This window comes from Manis pentadactyla, chromosome 2 (assembly GCF_030020395.1).
Source record: "Manis pentadactyla isolate mManPen7 chromosome 2, mManPen7.hap1, whole genome shotgun sequence".
In the NCBI taxonomy this organism is placed as follows: Eukaryota; Metazoa; Chordata; class Mammalia; order Pholidota; family Manidae; genus Manis; species Manis pentadactyla.
This window is the reverse complement of record NC_080020.1, coordinates 79,889,870-79,916,211: the sequence shown is the minus strand read 5'-3', so window position 1 is coordinate 79,916,211 and position 26,342 is coordinate 79,889,870. Positions and strand designations below refer to the sequence as shown.

The following is a 26,342-nucleotide window of genomic DNA, read 5'->3' as shown; positions in this document are numbered from 1 at the left end:
TCTATTGGTGGTGCCTTTTGCTGTACTGAAGCTTTTCTGTGTCCTCTGCTGTACAAAAACCAAAAAATTTGAGTTTTTATCATGAATGGATGTTGAATTTTGTCGAATACTTTTTCAGCATCTATGGAGATGATCATGTGTTTTTTGTCCTTCTTTTTGTTGATGTGGTGGATGATGTTGATGGATTTTCGAATGTTGTACCATCCTTGCATCCCTGAGATGAATCCCACTTGGTCATGGTGTATGATCCTCTTGATGTATTTTTGAATTCGGTTTGTTAATTTTTTTTGAGTATTTTTGTGTCTATGTTCATCAGGGATATTGGTCTGTAATTTTCTTTTTTTGTAGTGTCTGCCTGGTTTTAGTATTAGAGTGAGGGTGGCTTCATAGAATGAGTTTCGAAGTATTCCCTCCTCTTCTATTTTATGGAAAACTTTAAGGAGAGTGGGTATTATGTCTTCTCTATATGTCTGATAAAATTCAGTGGTGAATCCATCTGACCCAGGGGTTTTGTTCTTGGGTAGTTTTTTGGTTACTGATTCAATTTCTTTGCTGGTAATTGGTCTGTTTAGATTTTGTGTTTCTTCCTTGGTTAGTCTTGGAAGGTTGTATTTTTCTAGGAAGTTGTTCATTTCTTCCAGGTTTTCCAGCTTGTTAGCATATAGATTTTCATAGTATTCTCTAATAATATTTGTATTTCTGTGGGGTCCATCATGATTTTTTCCTTTCTCATTTCTGATTCTGTTGATGTGTGTTGATTCTCTTTATCTCTTAATAAATCTGGTTAGGGGCTTATCTATTTTGTTTATTTTCTCAAAGAACCAACTCTTGGGTTCATTGCTTTTTTCTGTTGTTTTTATTCTTCTCAATTTTATTCATTTTTCTCTGATCTTTATTATTTCCCTCCTTCTGCTGACTTTGGGCCTCATTTGTTCTTCTTTTTCCAATTTCAATAAATGTGACTTTAGACTATTCATTTGGGATTGTTCTTCCTTCTTTAAATAGGCCTGGATTGCTATATACTTTCCTCTTAGAACTGCATTCACTGTGTCCCACAGAAGTTGGAGCTTTGTGCTGTTGTTGTTGTTTATTTCCATATATTGCTTAATTTCTGTTTTAATTTGGTCATTGATCCATTGATTATTTAGGAGCATGTTGTTAAGTGTCCATGTGTTTGTGAGCCGTTTTGCTTTCTTTGTGCTATTTATTTCTAGTTTTATGCCTTTGTGGTCTGAGAAGTTGGTTGGTAGAATTTCCATCTTTTTAAATTTACTGAGGCTCTTTTTGTGGCCTAGTATGTGGTCTATTCTGGAGAATGTTCCATGTGCATTTGAGAAGAATGTGTATTCTGCTGCTTTTGGGTGTAGAGTTCTATAGATGTCTATTAGGTCCATCTGTTCTAGTATGTTGTTTAGTGCCTCTGTGTCCTTATTTTCTGTCTGGTGGATCTATCCTTTGGAGTGAGTGGTGTGTTGAGGTCTCCTAGAACGAATGCCTTGCATTCTATTTTCTCCTTTAGTTCTGTTAGTATTTGTTTCACATATGTCAGTGCTCCTGTATTGGGTGCATATATGTTTATAATGGTTATATCCTCTTGTTGGACTGACCCCTTTATCATTATGTAATGTCCTTCTCTATCTCTTGTCACTATCTAACCGTCTAACTTAACTCTCTTATTAAGCTATTACAAACACAGTCTGATGATTCTTTATTTCTCTCCCTTCTTATTCCTCCTCCTCCATTCTTTATATGTTAGGTGTTTTATTCTGTACTCTTTTGTGTTTCCTTTGACTGCTTTTGTGAGTAGTTGATTTTATTTTTTGCTTTTAGTTAGTATTTGGTTGGTCTGCTTTCTTTGTTGTGATTTTATTTTCTCTATTGACATCTATCTAGCCTTAGGAGTGCTTCCATCTAGAGCAGTCCCTTTAAAATATCCTGTGGAGGTGGTCTGTGGGATTCCCTCAACTTTTGCTTGTCTGGGAATTGTTTAATCCCTCCTTCATATTTAAATAATAGTTGTGCTGGGTGCAGTATTCTTGGTTCAAGGCTCTTCTGTTTCATTGCATTAAATATATCATGCCATTCTCTTCTGGCCTATAAGATTTCTGTTGAGAAATCTGATGATAGCCTGATGGGTTTTCTTTTGTAGGTGACCTTTTTTCTCTTGCTGGCTGCCTTTAACACTCTGTCCTTGTCTTTGATCTTTGCCATTTTAATTATTATATGTCTTGGTGTTTTCTTCCTTGTGTCTCTTCTGTTGGAAGTTCTGTGGGCTTCCATAGTCTGAGAGACTATTTCCTCCCCCAGTTTTGGGAAGTTTTCAGCAATTATTTCCTCAAAGACAGTTTCTATCCCTTTTTCTCCCTCTTCTTCTTCTGGTACTCCTATAATGTGAATATTGTTCCATTTGGATTGGTCAAACAGTTCTCTTAATATTCTTTCATTCCTGGAGATCCTTTTATCTCTCTCTGTGTTAGCTTGTCTGTGTTCCTGTTCTCTGATTTATATTCCATTAACAGCCTCTTGCACCTCATCCAGTCTGCTCTTAAGTCCTTCCAGAGATTGTTTTATTTCTGTATTCTCCCTCCCAACTTGATCCTTTAGCTCTTGCATATTTCTCTGCAGCTCCATCGGCATGGTTATGACCTATATTTTGAATTATTTTTCAGGAAGATTGGTTAAATCTATCTCCCCAGGCCCTCTCTCGGGGTTTGTCAGGGTAATTCTGGACTGGACCAAATTCTTCTGCCTTTTCATGGCAGTAGAGGTAGTTGTAGGAAGGCAGTGCGTATGTCAGGTGGGAGAACAAAGTCCTTTCCTGCTTGCTGGTTGCCTTGCCCTTCTCTGCCCCCTGTGTCAGTTACCCCCACACCTGGCACAGCCTCCAGATTAATATCCTCAGCTGCCATGGGCGGGGTTGTCGTCAGGGTAGCCCAGAGCCCCTCGGGGAGTGGCAGGCGTGCTGGGTGTGCTCTCCTGCAAGAACGGCGCCTTGCCTCGGTTTCCTCTGCCTGTGTCGGGCTGTTGCGCATTGGCGGCGGCCTTTGGGTCTGGCCCAGGCAGCTGCACTCCAGGAGGAGATTCTGGTCGGTTGCTGTGGGCACCGCTGCTCCCCAGCTGCTCTGCCGCTGCATGCACATGCATGGCTGCTCAGCCACTGCCGCAGGGCCGCACCGTAAGGAGAACTGCCGGCAGGCTGTTGATCGTTGTGAGGGGCCTCAGGGCTGGGTTGCCTCCCAGGGGTCTGGGGTGCCCAAAGTTCCCTGGGATTCCCAGCTGCTGGGCTGAGTGTGCCAGGATGCTTCTGTCCAGCTGTGAGGCCCCTGTCCCTTTAAGACTTTCAAAAAGCACTTGCATTTCATTTGTCCCAGGGGTTCCGGCTATGGGGGATCCGCTTGCAGATTTTACTTTTCCGTTTCTGTAATATCCAGCACACCATGGAATGTGTGTCTGCACTCCCAGTGCGGATTAGTAGGGCTGGGTATTTAGGAGTCCTGTGCTTCCACTCCCTCCCCGCTCCGACTCCTCTCCTCCCACCGGGGAGCTGGAGGGGACGTGCTTGGGTCCCACTGGCTTCTGCTTGTATCTTACCCCCTTCGTGAGATGCTGAGTTCTCGCAGATGTAGATGTAGCCTTGCTGTTGTACTGTATCCTTTGGTCTCCCTTTTAGGAATAGTTGTATTTGTTGTATTTTCAAAAATATATATGGTTTTGGGAGGAGATTTCCGCTGCCCTACCCACGCTGCCATCTTGGCTCTTCTGTTAAGTGTATTTTTTGAAAATTTAATTGGTAGGTCATCCAGTTCTGGCTGTGGTTTATGGCAACAGTTTGGTGGTCAAACCTCACTTCTCCACTTACAGCCGTCAGACTTGGGCAAATGACTTAGCCTCTCTGAGCCTCAGTTTGCTCATTCGCTAACTCTGAGGAGTTTCACATCTGAGGCTTTGAAGGTTTTACAAGCTCTTCCTGGGCTGCATCTACAGGTAGGCGCTGGGTCCAGGTGTAGGTGGGGACACTGCTGGGGGCGCTGGGTTTGGGTGGAGGCACAGACGCTGGCCGGCTGCTGGGTCCAGGCGCTGGTGGGGACACCAGCAAGCACTGGTGGGGCGGCTCCGGCCAGGGGCACTCATCATCCCCCACCTCTGTCATAGAGTTTTGTTGTAGTGGGAACTTCCTATTTGTGGTAGGTCTTCTACTAGAAGGCATTTGTATCAAGAACCTTTTAGAATTTGGCTATCTTGTCTTCCTTTTAAAAACTTATTTGTGCTATTATGAAGAACAATTATAATAAGTCTCCAGTATAGCTAGGGATCAGTATTTATCCTTTCTTAAACATTATGAAAAATGAAGGCATCAGAAAGTATAGAAATAAAGGCAATGTGAGCAAAATTTTGGGCCTTATTCTTGAATGGTTTCCTCCCTTCATAGATTATTGATTCTTTAGATCATACTGAAAGGTCAAAGATAATGACCAGGTGTTTACTATTTCATTTTATTGTCCCAACTTCTTTTTTCTTTAAGACCTAGGTTTCAGGGTAGAAAGATCTGAGTATATTTTTTTCAGCAAAAGATTGTACTAGTTGAGGTTACCCTTTTAAAGAATATTATGTTTTGAAGAGATGCTTCCACAGAAATCTCACTTAAAATCCCATGCTACATGAAACTCTTTTTACTAATATAAAATAGTGATGAAATCTCACTTTAATGCACTATGCTTGGGAACAGAGATATTGGCTCTTATCATTAAGATACCTAAGTTCTTACTGTTATATTCTAGGTTGAAGAGCCTCATTTTTACTTGTTTTTCATTTTTCTTATTATCTAGCTTTCTTCTATGACAGAATCCTGACTTCCCTTCACATACAACACCTCTGACCCTGTATTCTCCATCCCTGGTTTGTTAATAATCTCATTTCTATACCTGTAAGAGGGAAATAGATATAATACTAGCTCAGCTCCTAGGCCTTAAAAAATACCAATAGCAAGACCTGTTAGATTTAAGAAAGTCTTAATTTGCTTCCAGGTGTAGTTACATTGTCATAAATAGTTAAAATACATTATATAGACTGTAAGATTTATGCTTACATAAACCCTGTCAGCTGATTACCAGAGTCCTTTTCCATCTGATGGAACAAGGAAATCTGTTTGTTTCTTATTACTAATAACTGTCATTTACTTAGTATCTATTTTATGTCAGTACACTGTGAATTTTATACACAGTATCTTTAATTCTAAACACATAAACTTGTAAGGTATTATCTTTGTTTCACAGATGAAGAAAGGTCTCAGAAAAGTTACATGACTGATCCAAGCTATGTAGTCACAGATTATGGATCCAGAAATTGGTATTTTTTCCTTTATACTATGCTTCTTAAGGAAAGGCAAAATGGTAGTATATCATTTATCTAATTCCTGTTGCTTGTTTTATTTGTGAGTCCTATTGTATATATGATTATTCATTACAGAGATACACCTTTCTTTAAGATAGGACAGAATTTTAGCTTGTATAAATAAATTTGGGAATGGTTTAAAACTTTACAGTAACAAAAGAAACTTTGTTACTTTACAAGGGAACAAAGTTCTTTTAAATTTTGAGCTTTTCTAATAGAGTTAAAATAGAATTTAAAAAGATAAAAATTTTGAAGTGGAATAAAATTTGTTCACCAATATGTTCTTTTTAGTCATTTTCATAAAATTTATGATAATTATTTTAAAAATTGGTATGGTATTTTGATTCAGTTACATTATGAAAGAAAAGGATGAAAGACTAAGTATAACTATCTTAAAGTATATCATGGTATCGCATTATTGATTATTACTAAATTCTTACAGACTTAAAAGAGCATGAATGTTAGAGGGCAGAATATTAAGGTAAAGAATGTAGTTGAGAAAGTTTATAAACTCAGATTAAGTTTATGAAGTGATCTTTATTTTAATGCAAGCATATTATTAAATTTATGCTAAGTAGATTTATCAAGACAACTTACTGTTTGTTAACTTCCCTAATGGTATCTTCATATTCTAGGAAGCCATTTATGATAGCAGAATAAAGATGTAAGAAAATAACCCTTTTTTTTGTAGTTATGAAATAAATAATTCTGAGAACGTAGAGTTCCTCTGTACAGTTGTATGTTGAAAATACATTAAATTGTACATTTATATGTGTGTATATATACATACATACACATCTGGAAGCTTTTCTCAGTTTTAGTATATGGATTTAGTTAGTTATGTAAAACAGGCTAAAAATGAATACCTTTGAAAAGAAAATAAAAAATTTTTGATGAAGATTTATTTTTTAAATGACAAAAAGCTAGTGTTTTAAAATTGACATTACTTAAATTTTAAAAATCATCAGGAAGTTAATTTTGAAATAATACCTCATTGAAAGTTTAAGGAGGTAACCATACTGCATTATTGTATAAATGCATAGTTACAATAATAATGATGCCTGGCATATACTAAATAATTATATAGGTAATGCTATTGCTGCTGTGCTTTACATACATTATATCATTTAATCTATCTAACAATTCTATGAGTTCTGTTGTTTTCCTTATATGATAGGTGAAGAATCAGAACCTTTGGAAAGCTAGGTGACTTGGTTGGGCTCATATAGCTAACTGAAAATGTCAAACCTAGGTCTGACTCCAAAGGTTATGCTCCTAACCACTTCATTATAGTACTTCTACTTTATCTTAAATACTTGTGTTGATTTCAAAACTTTAAAAATCTCATTAAAAGCAGGTATAAATTAAAGGGAATTTAATGATCAGTCTTTAATATACATCACCAGGTTAGTGGTGATCTGTTTAAAATAACAAAGCTTGGTAGAACTTTTAATATATCATATAGTTTTTTCTCTGTTCAGGCAAAATCCCACTTACGTACTCCATATCAGTTATATTTTTCTTTCAGATCTTCTTCAACATTTATTTCTAGGGTGTAATAACTCATATTGTTAGAAAATTGTGCAACTTAAATTTGTTTGCCTTGAGATGGAAAACAGTTATCTTTCATTTAAACCATACATTATTTTGAAGAACAGTGACCAAGTAAAAGGTATTAGCCAATCTAATTTATTCCAGAAAGTATTTAATTATCCAAGTTTCAAACTTTGAAGGTAAAGTAAGATATGGTCTGTTCTGAGAAAAATGATGGAATCTGGCAAAAGGTGTTGCCATTTTTGGTAAGAAATTGTATGGGCAAAAACAGTGAGACTTTTCAGGATTTTTAAACTTGACATTGATTGAAGAGAAAAGTCAAATATCTAAAAATATCAGCATTTAAGTACCAATTGGAAATGTGTTCAGAAATTAAGTCATTACACATTTGCTTTTTAGAGTAATAATAAGATATAGCTTGAAAATCAATAAAGATGTCTTCCCTATGTTAAGCAAACTGGCAGTAAATACCAGTAATCTGCCTCCCCCCCAGTTATTTAAGAAATAGATGTTACATTTTATCAGTTAAATTGTTTTCCCATGGATTTAGGTTGTAATTTTAAGGTTCCTTTTTTTCCCCATTGGCTTTTGGGTTCTGCTTTATGTGCTTTCTAAAATGTTAGCTGAAGTTCTTCCTGCGCCTGCCCGTCCTATCCAAAGTAGCATATATTATTCTTAAAGACATCGCAGTGGGGGAGCTCCCTTTAAAAATATATTCTTTGATGAAATTTTTCTCAAAGCAGAGAATCTTTCTGTAATGTGACTGATTACCAAAAAATGAGGATTTCGTAGGGTTAAATGGTGTTTCTGTTTACTTGTAGCTTTTTTGGTGTACCCTCCGCCTGCTCCCTGCCCCACTTTCTAAAGTTTGGATTTCTCCTGAAGTTTTTCCTCGGTATATATGACATGGCTCTTTTTGTATATAACTTATGAATAAGAACAGTGGGACTAAGAGACGACTGTCCAAACTGTTGGTCTAAAGTCATTCAGCATTTTAGTAGAGTAGGTCTCACACCTCTTCAGTGTTAATCTCACAATTGCTGGACAAAATAAAAATTTTAAAAAGGGCCAATTTTAAGCTTAAGGTAGGAAAATGTATTCTATTTCAGCATTAGTTCATAATTGAATATACTGTGCTAGGTTCTAGAAATCAGAAACTTTCAGAAGAAGGGATTCAACAATGACCCAGTTTTCTTTTCCTTGTCATTTGAATTTATGTTATACATTCTTGTATAATTTGCCAAAAAATAATATTTAAATTTTGCAATTTTAAACAATGTCCTAAGTGTATACTTAGTAAGTCAGAGACAAAGGATGGTAGAGGCAGCGCCCCTGCTCTTTCTGCTTTTACTCTTTATTGTTAAGTTGAGGCTTCTCTCCTATTCCACCTAGTCTTAGAAGCAATTAAGATTTCTACTTGAGTCTTGTAAAACCAAATCTGTTAGAAATGTAAGGGTAAGTCCCAGGCTTAGGAAGGCCAGCTTTATGATTATGGTTGGAGTAGAATTTCTTCTGAGGAAAAGGTTATCACTTCTTGGTAGTTAAAGATTATTGATAGAATTATAAGTAATGGGGCAAGGGAGGGGATTTTCTATTTTCTTGCTCCTTTGTACTGATGATTTTTGAGGACTACCATTAAATAGATACACTACCCTGTTTCTTGGTATTACATCTTAGTTGTTTAGGGAACCTCTATTTTTCAGTGTTAGAGTTATTGAGACATAACAATTGAATTGATATCTATAAACCCAGGGTTGACCTATTAGATAATTGGGAACTTTAAGTACAGCAGTCATTCTGCTGTTTTACCACTTGCTTTTTTTTTTTTCTTTATGTTTCTATTCTGATGGCAAAGGGGACTATAGAAAACCCTTCTTGAAGGCATTGTGCAAATTACTTAGATTATTTTCTAACATGGGTATGTATTACCTGAGAATCTCCATGATTCTTTAGAGCCAGAGCTTGGTGCTAATAGAGGAAAGATCAGATATGAAAATAAGTGGCATACCATAGACAAAAAGAATTAAGTACCCATTAGTATTCTTCTAATCAGTGTGTTGTCTGGGCCTGGATTACAAGCAAATGATATCCTCCTCTATGAACATTGTGGTGGAAGTTTGCTGAATATTGCTTGGTAATACAGTTTCCATCTTGTTTTCCCTATCCTGTTTGTCTTACAAGTTCAGTTTACATTGAAAGTCTATCTTATCTTCCCTCTAAGATACAAAATGCAAAAGTGAAATAAAACCCCAAATTTAAGTTAGCCAAAGTACTATTCACATATTAAAGTTACTTCAGTGGCCTTTAGAGAAATTTTAGGTGGCAGTTAAAAAAAGCTCTTAACCTTGTGCTTGATACATAGCCTTCATAAAGCAGAACTACTCTTTATAGAAATAATTAAGAAAGATTTATATTTATAAAGAAATTATATGTTATTGGATGGAATTTTGGTATGTACAGTAAGTTTTATTTACGAGTTAGAAAATCTTTGCTGCTGTAGAGATCCATTTGGTTAATAGAGTGATACACCTCAACGAATGATGGAATATCTTAGTTTTCCAGGTATTTTCTGACCTACTCTAAACACTGGTGAAATCTTTAGTGGAAGAAAATCTACAAATTGACAACATAAAATTTCTGCTGTCTTCTTCAGAGGGCTTTAGTTTAGGTCAGGATTTAAAAATTTTTCAGTGTGTGTTTTATGTGACATTTTTCTTTCTCTTTTGACAGGAATCTTTTAGTCCTGCTATACAACTGCACCTTGTACATCAGGTTCCATGTAATGTTCCTCCTTACCTCTCAAAGAATGAATCAAATCTTGGGGACCTCTTACTGGGCTTTCTGAAATACTATGCTACAGAATTTGAGTAAGTGAAAGTTCAAATTGTGTTTATATATAAATGAATGCTACACATTTGGTCAGAAGCAATATTTACCAATTTCAGTGCTATAAATTTGTCCAGAAATGTGTAGCTTATAAAATTTGATACCTAACAATTATTAGATGCTAAATAGATTTCATATTCCTAGCTAATAAAAAAGGTATAGTTCAGTAAGCCCAGTTTTAGTTTGTTTTAATAGCGATCCCATTTAATGTTTAGCTGACTCTTCATAGTAGGACCCGAGTAAATGTTTGTATTGGTCTAATGTAGGTGCTGTGTAGTTTGGAACATCTCTTTTTTTAGAAGTTCAAATTTTTAGTAAAACCAGCTAAGACAAACTTGGGAAAAGATATACTTAATACTTGACATTTGAAAAAATAGTTGTTAGTGTGTTATACAAATCAAAGGATAGTCCTTTTCCTGTTTTGTTTTTATTTCCTGAGGGTGATGTGGAAGCAGGAAACACTAAAGTGGGCATAGTTTAAGGACTGTACATAACTGAAAGTTCTAAAAATTCTTATGGGAATTCTTAGGCCAGATGGAGTGGGGTTAGGGATTGTTTAAAGCTCTCCTGATGAATTTAGAAAAACCTGAAGGAAAAAAAGAGGACTTAACTTTTAAGAGTTAGAGGAGTAGTGAGGTTTGTAGAGGGGAATATTAGTAGTAATAAATTGCTATTACCAGGTGGGAAAAACTGTTCCAAGCAGATTATATGTATTATCTCATTCAGTTTACATAATAACCATATGAGATGGTATTATTTAATGCCCATTTTACCAATGAGGCATATAGAAAGGTGAAGAAACTTGCCCCATATTCACACAGCGAGTAAGAGGAGTATTTCAAATAGTTTTGACTGCAAAATTTACTCTTAACTGTGATACTTTACTGCAAAGTTTCTATCGTCTTACCTGCTATGATTGAGTAGCTCTAGAGAAATATGACTCATATAAGATGATTTGAAACACAGGGCATTAATGAAGAGATGTTGTTTAAATTCCTCAAAGTAATTATACCAGACTGTTTGTACCTGTTTTGTTTACAGTTGTGTCTTCGGTACCTAGCCCATTGCCAGATAAGTGGGTATTAGAAAAGTAATTGGTACAAAATTATTAATTTTGAAGCAGAAAGTAAGATTATGGGTATGATTCAAAGATCCTCAAGATGACTTAAGAATTAAGATTTGGTTAAGAAAAGGAGTAGGAAAAGTGCTGGAGGAAAGTAGTAAGAATGAAGTTAACACTAAAAATGACCAGGACCAGAATGTAAGTCCAGGCAACAAGGATAAAATGGAAGGAGCCTCCATTTATATAAAGGGAGGGAAGATTTAAGACTATATAAAACATAAGAGACTATAAAGGTTATTCTAGAGTTAAGATTCTTTTAAGATATTATAATAACAGTTCCTCGTGTTTAGTGAGTATTTATCTAGTACCCTGCAGTATTTTGAGTGATTCCTGTACTGTTATATCATTTAACCCTCACAATAACCCCTGTCAACCTTCTTGTGTACTTGAAAGTTCCCTGTGGCAATTTAGCTAGATAGTGAGAGAATGGATTCAAATTTAGGTCTGATTCCAACCACATTCTTAATTGTTAGACTGTATTGGCATCATCTGTTGTGTCATATAAATTAGTCATCGAGGGAGATTTGTACAGAGGGAAAAAGAGTCCAAGAAGAAAAATATATTTCTGCCATGTATAGTTCATGATTAGAGCATCTGGATACAAATACCTTGAAAATTACCCACTTTGTTGGACTGAAACAAAATGGTAAATGTGTTAGTTTGGTATAACAGAAACTAGCTTGGCTGTGCCAAATGATAATGGCTGGGATGATGATGCTTGGAAAGAGGTTTTGAACTTTTGGACACATTTGTTAGTTCTATGATACATGACAGGAGACATCTTCACCTCTTTCATCATATAGTACATTTGTCAAGTGTGTTGTTTCATACCAAATACTTTCAGAAATTTGACTGTAGGGAGCACAGCCAAGAGTGTAGTTGTGGTATTGAACTAGGTGCTGTGCAAAAGAATTCTGGCAGTTGTTAGAAATACTTGTAAGGATTTCTTCTGAACTTTGACATAGTCAATTAAAAAAATTCTCTTTACTTGAAGACAGAATTAAGTGCCTGTTAAGAGATGCTTGAGTATATAATTTAATAAATGTTGCATAAAATTTATATGGCCATTAAAATATACTGAGATTTTCTTATTTACTTTACTCACACCTTTCTCCTAAACCTTGCTGCTGAAAATTCTTAAAGTGAAACCAAGCTTCTAGAGCTGCACTTGGAAAGGGGAACTGGCAAAGTAGGGTAAAAAGGAGCCAGGTGCCTCAGGGACTCTAGAACAAAATATAGTAAGAACATAATAATTTTGTATCAAAACAAAAGAAAAATTTAAGTACTAAATCCCTTATAGACTCATAGACACTGGAGATTCTAGGAAGCTTAAAGTTCTATTTTGTAATCTATTATTTTATAATGTTATATTTTATAATTGTGTTTTATAAGCCTCTTTATTCCCTGGGTACCTAATTACATGTTACTGCTATTAATCTACCTGCTGAATCAAAAATACATTCCTACATACTTAAAATTTTTTTAAAAAGGAAATTATATAAAGGCCTAATATTGCTATCTCCTTTCTTACTCAGATTTTTTCCTCTCATTTTATTTAATCAATAAATCATTTAGTACCTCCTGTATACCATGCTATTTTGTATGCACTGGGGATATAGCAGTGAACAAAATAGGCAAAAATCCGTGTCTTCATGGAGTTTACAGTGTATAGAAAATCAACAAACAAAATTACAGTATGTTATCATTTGGTGGTAAGCAGAGAAAAACAGAGCAAAAGCAGAAAGGAGGTGCAGATGTGTGTAGTTTTTGCAGTTTTAATACCTGTATTGTAATTGAATACTTAGCATGGTAAAGGAAAGTCCCACTGAAAAGGTGACCTTTGAACAAAGACTCAGTGGAGAGAAAGGTGTGCTTTACAGTCTGAGAGAAGAGCTTTTCAAAAAACGGAAAAGCAAGTGCAAAGACTCTGAGGTAGGGGTTTGCCTCAAGGAATGGCAGAAATGATGTCAGAAAGTTAGGGAAGTCAGCAGTTAATTTTGAAGCCTTTGGCTTTTCCTCTGGGAGAAATGGAGAACCACTGCAGGGATTCGGTAGAGAAATTACATAGTCTGATTTAGTTCATAACAGGTGAGAATAGACTGAAGGGAGCCAAGGGTAGAAGCAAGGAGACCACTAGAAGGATATTGCAATAATCTAGAGAAATGATGTGGCTTGGATAAAGGTAGTTGCAGGGGAAGTGGATGAGAAGTGGTCAGATTCTGTTTATTTTGTGTTATTCAATAGATTAGATGTGGCATTAAGAGAGAAGAGATGAGTGACTTCCAAGTTTTTGGTTTGAGCAACTGAAAGGATGGAGTCACCATTAGGTGTGATGGGGTAAGAGAAGGAGTGTTACTGAGTTTGAACTTTTTAAGATTGAGATACTATAAAATGTTCCAATGGAGATATTGAGTAGATAGTTCAATATGCAAATCAAGAGTTCAGGAGAGAGGTCACAGATCTGTACATTTGACAGTTGTTAGCTGATATTTAAAGGTTTGAAACTGAGAAAATCAAGAGAATATAGATATTAAAGAGAAAAGTCTCAAAGACTAAAACCTTTGATACTCCAGTGTTAAGAGATTTACAAGAAATAACAAGATATGGAAATATGTGACACATTGAGGAGAGAGACACAAATTCACAATGTAGGTATTCTGTGAAACAATTGGCCTAGTTTCTTAAAAAGTCAGTGTCATTAAAAAACAAAAGTAGAGGGAACTTTTCCAGACTGAAGAGGTGGAACAATAAATACAATGCATGAACCTTGATTAAAACCTGATTAGGGTGGAGGAGTTGTATAAGACACTTCAATTAGTGTTAACTCTAGATATTGTTTGTGTTGTAAAGGAGAATGGCCTTATTCTTATGAGATGTATATCCAAAAATAAATTTTAAAAAAAGTTTCATGCTGTCTACATCTTCATAAATGTTTCAGTTCAAAACATACACATTAATACACAAGCAAATGTGGGAACATGTTAACAGCTGTTGAATTGTTTTTGAATTTTATGTTTTTTAGTTTTTCTCTTTTAAAAGTTTCATAATACAAAGATGCAATTAAAATGTGATTAGGGATGAAAAGGAAATAATACATGTAGTCTAAAAAGAAAGAATAGTTGAGATAGGAGGAAAGCCAATAGAATGTATTTTCTTGGAATCCAGGGGAGAAAAGATGTTGCCAGGAGGAGGGAGTGATTATCTGTGACACATTTTTTGATAGATCAAGTATAAGATAGAGTCAGAAGCTGACTTTTGGAGCATTAGCCCATGTGGAGGCCACAGGACCCTTGTCAGAAGCAGTTTCTATAGGGTAATGGGGATAACAAGCATCACTGGTGTGGGCTCAAGAGAGAACAGGAAGAAGAGAATTAGATACAGATAGTGTAGTGTATGTAAACTCCTCTAGGGTAAAGAAGCTAACACATCTTGATAGCAAAATTGATGATACCAGAAAAATACGTAGTAAAAATATTGAACAGTTTGAGTTGAGAAGGGCTCAAAGCTAGAGTACAAGTGAAATAGGAGCACAGAGAATCATTAATAGTAATTTCATACCAGTACAGTAAGTACAATATGTAAATACAGAGGAATACAAGTGAATTGATGTAATGAGAGCTAGTGGAAATTATCTTTTGATTGCTTTTGTTATTCAATGAAAGGAAGCATGGACAGCAGCTGGGAATGATTGTGAGGGAGGAAATTTGAAAAGTGAGGAGGATGCATGCGTTGTTATGTCAGAGTAAATCAGTGAATTAATATGATTGGTGAGTAGTAGCCCATTTAGGGTCCTTTGAGATAATCATTAATTTAAAGTGATCATAAATTTAAAGGTCAGTATGTTTCATATTTTCCCCCATCCATGTTTACCTGCATGGGAAACGATTGGAGTGGGCAAAGATTTAATTATGATTGTGTTGTTTTAGCCAGGGAAGTTAGTGCAGGAAGGGGTGTGAGAGCATTGAGAGGATATGCAAGGGAGTGATTTTAATAATTAACCATGGACAGAATATATTAAATTTAGTCTTGAAAATACAGATACAGGGATGCCTGTATTTCTTCCATGTGGAAGTTTCCAATAGTTAATTGTAAAAATGATCCTGGGCTAGTAGAAAAGTCAGAGCTGGAGAAAAGGATTTAGAAAAAAAAACATCAGAATATTAAAGCCTTGGATGGGTGCTCTAACATTAGGAGAAGATTGAAAGAGGCAAGGCCCTGATGGACACCAGTATTTAAAGGGTCAGGCAGAGGAAGAGCCAGTCAAAACAAAATAAAACTCCAAGATTAGCGTATAGTTTTCTTTCTGCTTAAGAGGTTTGAAATCTCTAACAAAGTTTTCTTTTTGTTTGCTTCCCAGCCTGTAATAATGCAGAACTATATACATGTTCGCTTAATTTGACTAGGCTTAGTGTGTATGCAACCATATGGTGTCAGACCAATAATTGTGACTTTGTTAACCTTAATTTTTTCCTTGTAAAATTGCTGAAGACTACATTCAATTTAACCAATCATCTCCAAATACTTTGTCACAAAGAGAATGGCTAGAAGAGTATATAAGTGAGTACCAGTCTTTTATCATGATGAAAAAAAGAAGCAAGTATCCTACTAATAAAGTAATCTCAGTTTTATATTCAAAAGACTATCATGTATTATCAAGTTTACTTTAGATTAAATTAAGCTCCATACCTGTCCTTCTATAATTTTCTGACACATCCCTCTTTAAACTATCTTATTTTATTTACACTTTAATTATTGAGTGACAGTAACATTTTCACATGGCAAGCAAATTATGGTAGAGAAATATGGTATGGTAAAATGCTTAGGTTAGGGCCTGTTTTCAAGAATAAAATATTTAGGGAAAATACTTCTAATTACCTTTTGGATTTGACATTTGAATTCACCTCTAAAAGTAAAAATAGTATAGAGAGGAGCCAAGATGGCGGCGTGAGTAGAGCAGCGGAAATCTCCTCCCAAAACCATATATATTTTTGAAAATACGACAAATACAACTATTCCTAAAAGAGAGACCAGAAGATACAGTACAACAGCCAGACTACATCTAAACCTGCAAGAACCCAGTGCCTCACGAAGGGGGTAAGATACAAGCCGCAGCCCGGGTTGCACCCCTCACCCCAGTGCCCGGGGGAGGAGAGGAGTCGGAGCGGGGAGGGAGAGGGAGCCCAGGACTGCTAAATACCCAGCCCTAGCCATCCGCACTGGGAGCACAGACACACAGTGCGTGGTGTGCCGGATACTAGGGAAATGGGACAGTAAAACCTGCGAGCAGGTCCCCGCAGCAGGTGCCCTTGGGACAAAAGAAAAGCAAGTGCTTTTTGAAAGTCTTAAAGGGACAGGGGCCTCACAGCTGGGCGGAAGCATCCTGGTGCACTCAGCCCAGCAGCTGGGAATCCCAGGGAACTCCAGGTGCCCTAACCCCCTGGGCGGCAGCGCAGCTTGGAGGACCCTCACAGCGATAAACAGCCTCCCACACGTTTCCCCTCTGGTGCGGCCCTACCATAGTAGAGCAGCAGCCTGAGGCCAGCCATGCGCACAGCAGCCCCAGCCAGTATCAGAGACCCCGTCTGCACACAGCTGCCCAGCACAAGCCACTAGGGGTCACCATTCTCACAGGAGAGGAAGGCCACAAACCAGCAAAAAGGGATGTTCTCCCAGCTGACACATGCACCAACTCCCCACAACTACCTCTATTGCCATGAAAAGGCAGAAGAATTTGATCCAAACCAGACTAACAGAGACAACCCCTGAGAAGGAGCTTCGGGAGATAGACCTAACCAATCTTCCTGAAAAAGAATTCAAAATAAAGGTCATAACCATGCTGATGGAGCTGCAGAGAAAAATGGAAGAGCTAACCAACAAAGTAGGGAGGGAGACTACAGAAATAAAACAATCTCTGGAAGGACTTAAAAGCAGAATGGACGAGATACAAGAGGCTGTTAATGGAATAGAAACCAGAGAACAGGAACGCATAGAAGCTGACACACAGAGAGAGAAAAGGATCTCCAGGAATGAAACAGTATTAAGAGAACTGTGTGACAAATCCAAATGGAACAATATCTGCATTATAGGGGTACCAGAAGAAGAAGAGGGAGAAAAAGGGATAGAAAGTGTATTTGAAGAAATAATTGCTGAAAACTTCTCCAAAATGGGGTAGGAAATAGTCGCTCAGACCACGAGGCACACAGAACTCCCAACAGAAGGGTCCCAAGGAGGACAACACCAAGACACATAATAATTAAAATGGCAAAGATCAAGGAAAAGGACAGAGTTTTAAAGGCAGCTAGAGAGAGGAAAAAGGTCACCTACAAAGGAAAACCCATCAGGCTATCATCAGACTTCTCAACAGAAACCTTACAGGCCAGAAGAGAATGGCATGATATATTTAATGCAATGAAACAGAAGGGCCGTGAACCAAGAATACTGTATCCAGCACAATTATCATTTAAATATGAAGGAGGGATTAAACAACTCCCAGACAAGCAAAAGTTGAGGGAATTTGCCCCCCACAAACCACCTCTACAGGGTATTTTAGAGGGACTGCTCTAAATGGAAGCACTCCTAAGGCTAAATAGAATCAGAGGAATATAAAATCACAGCAAAGAAAGCAGATGAACCAAATAGTAACTAAAGGCAAAATCAGCTACCTGCAAAAGCAGTCAAAAGGTGCACAGAATAAAACACCTGACATATAAAGAATGGAGGAGGAGGAATAAGAAGGGAGAGAAATAAAGAAACATCAGACAGTGTTTATAATAGCTCACTAAGCGAGTTAAGTTAGACAGTAAGATAGTAAAGAAGCTAACCTTGAACTTTTGGTAACCACGAATCTAAAGCCTGCAATGGCAATAAGTACATATCTTTCAATAATCACCCTAAATGTAAATGGACTGAATGCACCAATCAAAAGACACAGAGTAATAGAATGGATAAAAAAGCAAGACCCATCTATATGCTGCTTACAAGAGACTCACCTCAAACTCAAAGACATGCACAGACTAAAGGTCAAGGGATGGAAAAAGATATTTCATGCAAACAACAGGGAGAAAAAAGCAGGTGTTGCAGTACTAGTATCAGAGAAAATAGACTTCAAAACAAAGTATAAAGCTCTACTACAAAGCCACAGTAATCAAGACAATTTGGTACTGGCAGAAGAACAGAGCCACAGACCAGTGGAACAGAATAGAGACTCCAAACATTAACCCTAACATATATGGTCAATTAATATATGATAAAGGAGCCATGGACATACAATGGGGAAATGACAGACTCTTCAACAGTGGGTGCTGGCAAAATTGGACAGCTACATGTAAGAGAATGAAACTGAATCATTGTCTAACCCCATACACAAAAGTAAATTCGAAATGAATTAAAGACCTGAATGTAAGTCATGAAACCATAAAACTCTTAGAAAAAAACATAGGCAAAAATCCCTTGGACATAAACATGAGCAACGACTTCATGAACACATCTCCCCGGACAAGGGAAACAAAAGCAAAAATGAACAAGTGGGACTATATCAAGCTGAAAAACTTCTGTACAGCAAAGGACACCATCAATAGAACAAAAAGGCATCATACTGTATGGGAGAATATATTCATAAATGACAGATCCGATAAAGGGTTGACATCCAAAATATATAAAGAGCTCATGCACCTCAACAAACAAAAAGCAAATATTCCAATTAAAAAATGGGCAGAGGAGCTGAACAGACAGTTCTCCAAAGAAGAAATTCAGATGGCCAACAGACACATGAAAAGATGCTCCACATCGCTTGTTATCAGAGAAATGCAAATTAAAACCACAATGAGATATCACCTCACACCAGTAAGGATTGCCACCATCCAAAAGACAAACAACAACAAATGTTGGTGAGGTTGTGGAGAAAGGGGAACCCTCCTACACTGCTGGTGGGAATGTAAATTAGTTCAACCATTGTGGAAAGCAGTTTGGAGGTTCCTCAGAATGCTCAAAATAGAAATACCATTTGACCCAGGAATTTACCCTAAGAATGCAGCAGCCCAGTCTGAAAAAGACAGATGCATCCCTATGTTTACCGCAGCACTATTTACCATAGCCAAGAAACGGAAGCAACCTAAGTGTCCATCAGTAGATGAATGGATAAAGAAGAGGTGGTACATATACACAATGGAATATTTTTCAGCCATAGGAGGAAAACAAATCCTACCATTTGCAACAACATGGATGGAGCTATAGGGTATTATGCTCAGTGAAATAAGCCAGGCAGAGAAAGATAAGTACCAAATGATTTCACTCATATGTGGAGTATAAGAACAAAGAAAAACTGAAGGAGCAAAACAGCAGCAGAATCACAGAACCCAAGAATGGACTAACAGTTACCAAAGGGAAAGGGACTGGGGAGGATGGGTGGGAAGGGAGGGATAAGTGTGGGGAAAAGGAAAGGGGGCATTACGATTAGCATGTATAACGTGAGGGTGGGGCATGGGGAGGGCTGTGCAACACACAGAAGACAAGTAGTGACTCTACAGAGTCTTACTACGCTGATGGACAGTGACTGTAATGGGGCTTGTGGGGGATATTTGGTGAAGGGGGAGCCTAGTAAACAATGTTCTTCATAAAATTGTAAATTAATGATACAAAAAAAATAGTATAGAAATTATATATCATATTTTATGATTTGAAATATATAATTTAGAAATATTTTAAATTTCTTTGGAAATTCAGTTGAATCACTCTAAATGGTAGTGATTTAAAAATTTTTTTTTTTTCCTCTGTGAAGTACTTCAAATGATAGTCATTTAAATAACTGCATTATTTGCAGTGATTATTGTTTGAAGCTTAGATGATAACCTGGTTAAGGATGATCAAGTGAATATAGGTACATCACATATGTTCTGTGATCTAGTTTTAGAACCAGGTACTGGCATGTAATATAAATTTGGGATTGGATTTAATAGATACAGAGTGGTGAGGAGAGTTCTTTGATTTGAGGAAGTAAAAGTTGTAATTTAACAGTAGGATACAGTATTTCCATATTCTGAACTTGCTAAAAGAAAATCTTTTAACATGTTCCCAGTTTTAATTCTACTGCAGATGGAACTATCCATAAGTAGACATTAGAAACAAGTAGTCTCAGGGAATGAAAGGAAGCATGGACATTTTAATAGTGAAATTTCCTTAAGTGATAAGAAGTGAAGTAGTTCAAAGTGTAATTCTACTGTAATGTTTGGTTCAGGGATGTGGTTAAATAGCTATCCCCTTTACATTTTTGTTCTTGATGAAAGTTTTAGAAACACTTGGGCCTATAGGGCAGTGTACTACTTTTCTGTTCAGAGGCCATAGTAAGGGAACTGCTGTACATGAAGAATCAAAAACTTCTTACTGTAACCAATACTAAATATTTCTCTTTGACAATCCTTTATTTCTAAAAAGCATAAATTCTGATAATATATTTTTAAAGAACTTAAAGCTGCCTTTGCAAAAGTATTTCTGAACTGAACTCATGATAAAAAATAGAAAATTATTCTTAAGGATTTTTTAAAATTCTCAAATGCTTCATAAGATGCAATCTTGGGCATCTTTTCTTGCATATTTAACATATAATTAATCAATTTTCCAGAAGCACATGCCATACTGGACCCATGATTATATGCTTTTGGAAGAGTAGGATTGGGAGAGTATTGGAGTTGGAAGGTCCTAAACCATGGTCTTTCTATTCTTACTAAAATCATGGAGAAAACTAAATATAGCTGAAAGAGATATCAGCTATTCCCCAAATTCATTTTTCTCTTGCATACAAGCTGAGAGGTCATATGTTCTAGAATGTTTTTGAAAACAAAGAAAATTGTACTTGTACAAAACTATTATAATCATAAACAACTTTTGAATAAACAGAATGTAAGATCTGTATGTACTTAAGACTGGATAATTTACCTTCAGGCATGCTGATAAAATTGTTTTACTTAAATAAAACTTCATTGTTAACAGCCACATATGATAGATAGCAATAATAGTATGTTTTTTGTAGAGTATTAATTTTGTTTTTCTAAAACAGCACCTACTTGCTTCTATTGGAAAATTTCAAAATTTTTTCCAAGTCATACAAATAAAAATGCAACTGAAAAAGGATTATTTTATACCAGAAAATGACACAAGAAGATTACCTCTCTCTTAAAAAATTCTAATGAACACAGTTTTTATATTTTTTGCTGACTGGTTTGTACTAAGTTACTAGTTGAACAGTGAAAAAAATACATAAATAATTCAGCGTCTTGGGGCTTTCTTTCTGTTTGGGGGAGATAACACAAGCAATCACATAAAAAAATAAGCAAATTGTTAGAATATAAGTGCTATGGAGAAAAAAGAAATGGAGAGGGACATTGGGGATTGTGCTGAGGGCTGAGGCAAATTTCAGTATTTTATGAGAAAATCAGATTATATGTCTTACTATTGATATAACAAAAGTAATAAGAAATAGTTAACATGATTAATATTTTTCTTCTTATAGCTGGAGCAGTCAGATGATTTCAGTTCGTGAAGCCAAATCCATTCCCAGGCCTGATGATTTTGAGTGGATAAATAAATACATCTGTGTAGAAGGTAGTTTGCTGTCTTGATACTTACTTACTTGAATAATTTCAATTTCTGAAGTGGTTTATAAGCCTTTTAGTTTAAAATTGTAATTTGATTTAAAAAATAATTTAAAATTCTTTAGTTGTAAAACATACTAAATATGAATCTAGGCATTTAATCTTTCTGTTGGTAAGATTTAAGCCATCTTTATGCATCCCTCATGCTTGTAGTTGATTGAAACTTAATTTCATGACTTGGAGATGAAAGAAAATAGTATTTTCATGTGATGATTGATATTCTATTAAAATAAAATGGGCTCTTATATTTTAAATATTGATACTTAATGCAGGGTAGGTTTTTATAAGTAAAATTGATTTTTACTTTAAAAATTAAATGCTCTGAAGATATTCTGTTCTCTAAAATTACATGTATTTAAACATTCCTTAAGTCAGTTGAAAACTGTTCAAGAGACAGAATTGTTCTCACAAATGACTCAAGTTGATGACTTGTAAGTCTTGAAGTTAAAAACAATAAAGGATTGAGATTCAGTACTTGTAGGAAAACGTTAAGTTTAGAATATTTTAATCTTGAATTATATCCAACATTTTAAGAGTTCGTGAATATGAAATGAAATCTCCTGCTTGAATGTTTGGTTTGCTAAATTGTACAATGCATATATATTATTTTGAATTATTTGAATATTAAACATTGACTTGTAAAGTGCTATGTGTGATATTCAATTTTTTAAAAGAAGACAGCAGTGAATTTGTCACACTGATTGGCTCTTCCTTTCACGAATGATTTCTGTGTAGCATGTGATGCTTTTTGATAGCATTTTATCCACAGTAGAACTTTCAAAATTAGAGTCAATCCTCTCAAACTCTGTCACTGCTTTTATAACTAAATTTATGTAATATTCCAAATTTTTTGTTGTTATTTCAACAGTCTCACAGCATCACCATGAGTAGATTCCATCTCAAGAAACCACTTTCTTGGCTCATCCATAAGAAGCAACTCCTCAGCCCTTAATGTTTTATCATGAGATAGCAGTTCAGTCACATCTTCAGGCCACTTCTGATTTCTGATTCTTGTTCTCTTGCTGCTTCTACCCCATCTGCAGTTACTTCCTCCACTGAAGTCTTGAACCCCTAAAAGTCATCCATGGGGATTGCAATCATTCTTTCTCTAAACTCCTATTAATGTTGATATTCTGATGTCTTCCCATTGGAACATTCTCATAAAGAATATTCTTAATGGCATCTAGAATGGTGAATCTGTTCCATTAGATTTTCAGTTTACTTTGCCCAGATCCATTGGAGAAATCACTGTCTATGGCAGTTACAGTGTTAATGAAATTATTTTTTAAATAATAAGGCTTTAAAGTCAAAATAAGTCCATGATACATGGGCTGCGGAATGACTGTTGTTTCAGCAAGCATGAAAACAATGTTAATCTAATTATATATCCATCAGAGTTCACAGGTGACCAGGTATATTGTCCATGAGCAGTAATTTTGTTACTTTTTTTCTTTTCTTTTTTTATTAAAATATTGTTTTAATGTACAACCATACATTGGTTTCACATGTACATCACAGTGGTTCAGCAGTCCCCATGATCAACTTATATTGTGATGGCAAATTATTGTGCCCTTTTATTCTCTCCACCCTCCGCATCAGCCATTCCCCCTTTGTAACTGCCACTCACTTCTCAGTGTCTGGGTCTACTGCCATTTTGTCCTTCTCTTTTGCTTTGTTTTTATATTCCACAAATAAGTGAAGTCATATGGTATTAGTCTTTCTCTGCCTGGCTAATTACCCTGAGCATAGTACCCTGTAGCTCCATCCATGTTGTTGCAAATGGCAGGATTTCTTTTCTTTTTATGGCTGAATAACATTCCATATGTATATATAGCACATCTTCTTTAGCCATTCATCTATTGATGGACATTTAGGTTGCTTCCATATCTTGGCTATTGCAAATAGTGTGGTTAAAAACATAGGGGTGCATATAGCTTTTCAAATCAGATTTTGTTTTCTTTAGGTAAATCCCTAAGAGTGGAATTACTGGATCAAATGGTATTTCTATTTTTAGTTTTTTGAGGACCCTCCATACTGCTTTCCACAGTGGTTGCACCATTTTGCATTCCTACCAACAGTGTAGGAGGGTTCCCATTTCTCCACATCTTTGCCAGCATTTGTCGTTTTTTGTCTTTTGGATAGTAGCCATCCTAATTGGTGTGAGGTGATATCTCATTGTGGTTTTAATTTGAAAATTCCTGATGATTAGTGATGTGGAGCATCTTTTCATGTGTCTGTTGGCTATTTGTATTTCTTTGGAGAAGTGTCTTTCATGTCCTTTGCCCATTTTTTAATCGGGTATTTGGTTTTCGCATGTTGAAGCATATGAGTTCTTTATATATTTTGGATGTTAACCCCTTATCAGATGAGTCATTTATGCATATATTCTCTCATACTGTAGGATGCCTTTTTGTTCTGCTGATGATGTCCTGTACTGTATAGAAGCTCTTTAGTTTGATGTAGTCTCACTTGTTCATTTTTGCTTTTGTTTCCCTTGCCTGAGATGTGTCCAGGAAAAAATTGCTCATGTTTATATTCAAGAGATTTTTACCTGTTTTAAGAGTTTCTTGGTTTCATGACTTATATTCAGGTCTTTGATCTATTTTGAGTTTACTTTTGTGTATGCAGTTAAACAATAATCCATTTTCATTCTTTTTTTTTCATGTAGCTGTCCAGTTTTCCCAGTACCAGTTGTTGAAGAGGCTGTCTTTTCCCCATTGTATATTCATGGCTCCTTTACCATGTATTAATTGATCATATATGCATTGGCTTATATCTGGGCTTTCTATTCTGTTCCATTGATCTATGGGTCTGTTCCTGTGCCAGTACCAAACTGTTTTGGGTACTATAGTTTTGTGCAGTAGAGCTTGAAGTCAGGGAGCCTAAGGCCCCCAGCTTTGTTCTTCTTTCTCAGCATTGCTTTGGCTATTTGGCGTCTTTTGTGGTTCCATGAATTATAGAACTATTTGTCCTGGTCCGTTGAAAAATGCTGTTGGTATTTTGGCAGGGTTAGCATTGAATCCATAAATTGCTTTGGGCAGGTGGCCATTTTGACAGTATTAATTCTCCCTATCCATCAGCACAGGATAGATTTCTGTTTATTTGTGTCTTCAATTTGTCTCATGAGTGTCTTGTAGTTTTCAGAGTACAGGTCTTTCATCTGCTTGTTCAGGCTTATTCCTAGGTATTTCATTCTTTTTGATGCAATTGTAAATTTTTTGTTTTCCTGATTTCTCTTTCTGCTAGTTTGTTGTTAGTATATAGGAATGCAACAGATTTCTGTGTATTTTGTATCCTGCAACTTTGCTGAATTCAGTTATTAGTTCTAGTAGTTTTTATTGGTGGAGTCTTTAGGGTTTTCTATGTATAATGTCATAGCCTCTGCAAATAGTGACAATATAACTTCTTCTTTACCAGTTTGGATGCCTTTTATCTCTTTGTGTTGTCTAATTGCCATGGCTAGGTCCTCCAGTACTGTACTGAATAGAAGTGGTGAGAGTGGGCATCCTTGTCTTGTTCCTGATCTTAGAGGAAAAGCTTTCAGTTTTTTGCTATTAAGGACAATGTTGGCTATGGGTTTGTTGTATATAGCCTTTATTACATTGAGGTACTTACCCTCTATACTCATTTTGTCGAGTTTTTATCATGAATTGATGTTGAATTTTGTCAATTGCTTTTTCAACATCTAATGAGATAATCATGTGGTTTTTATCCTTTTTGATGATATAGTGTATGATATCAATTGATTTACAAATATTGTACCATCCTTTCATCCCTGGAAGAAATCTCCCTTGGTCATGATAGATTATCATTTTGATGTACTATTGGATTCAGTTTGCTGATATTTTGTTGAGGATTTTTGCATCGATATTCATCAGGGATATTGGTCTATAATTTTTTATGTGTGGTGTCTTTGTCTGGTTTTGGTATTAGAGTGATGCTGGCCTCATAGAATTTTAGAAGTATTCCCTTCTCTTCTGCTTTTTGGAATACTTTAAGAAGGATGGATATTAGCTCTTTAAATGTTTGATAGAATTTGGCTGTGAAGTAATTAGGACCTGGAGTTTTGTTTTATCTGTTTTATTTATTTTTCTCAAACAGCTTCTGGTTTCATTGTTCTTTTTTCTGTTTTATTCTTTTTTATTCTATTTATTTCTGCTCTGATCTTTATTGTGTTCCTCCTTCTCCTGGCTTTGGGCTTAATTTGTTCTGCTTCCTCTAGTTTCTTTAATTGTGATTTTAGACTGTTTATTTGGGATTGTTGTTGTTTCTTGAGGTAAGCCTTTATTGCTATGTACTTTCCTCTTAGAACTGCCTTCACTGCCTCTCACAGATTTTGGGCTGTGGGGTTTTTGTTTTCATTTGTTTCTGTGTATTGCTTTATTTCTGTTTTAATTTGTTCATTGATCCATTGGTTATTTAGAAGCATGTTGTTTAGCCTCCATATGTTTGTAGGTCTTTTTGTTTCTTTGTGTAATTTATTTCTAGTTTCATAGCATTGTGATCTGCGAAGCTGCTTGATTCAATTCAACCTTTTTGAATTTATTGAGGCTCTTTGTGTGGCCTAGTACATGATCTGTTCTGAGAACGTTCCATGTTCTTGAGAAAAGTGTGTATTCTGCTGCTTTTGGGTGGGGTGTTCTGTAGATATTAAGTCCATTTGATATAATGTATTGTCAGTGCCTCTGTTTCCTTATTTATTTTCTGTCTGGTTGATCTGTTGATGTGAGTGGTGTTTTATA

At 36.0% G+C, this 26,342-nt stretch overlaps 1 protein-coding gene across 3 annotated transcripts in view; it reads left to right on the top strand.

Moving 5' to 3' along the window:
* TENT2 (terminal nucleotidyltransferase 2) overlaps positions 1-26,342 on the top strand; it is a 75,344-nt gene that overhangs the window by 41,243 nt on the left and 7,759 nt on the right. For all 3 annotated transcript variants that reach the window (XM_036914153.2, XM_036914152.2, XM_057494022.1), the window contains 2 exons: positions 9,676-9,812; positions 21,459-21,550. In XM_036914153.2, coding sequence (XP_036770048.2) covers positions 9,676-9,812; positions 21,459-21,550 — 229 coding nt within the window. The remainder of the gene's footprint in view (positions 1-9,675; positions 9,813-21,458; positions 21,551-26,342) is intronic.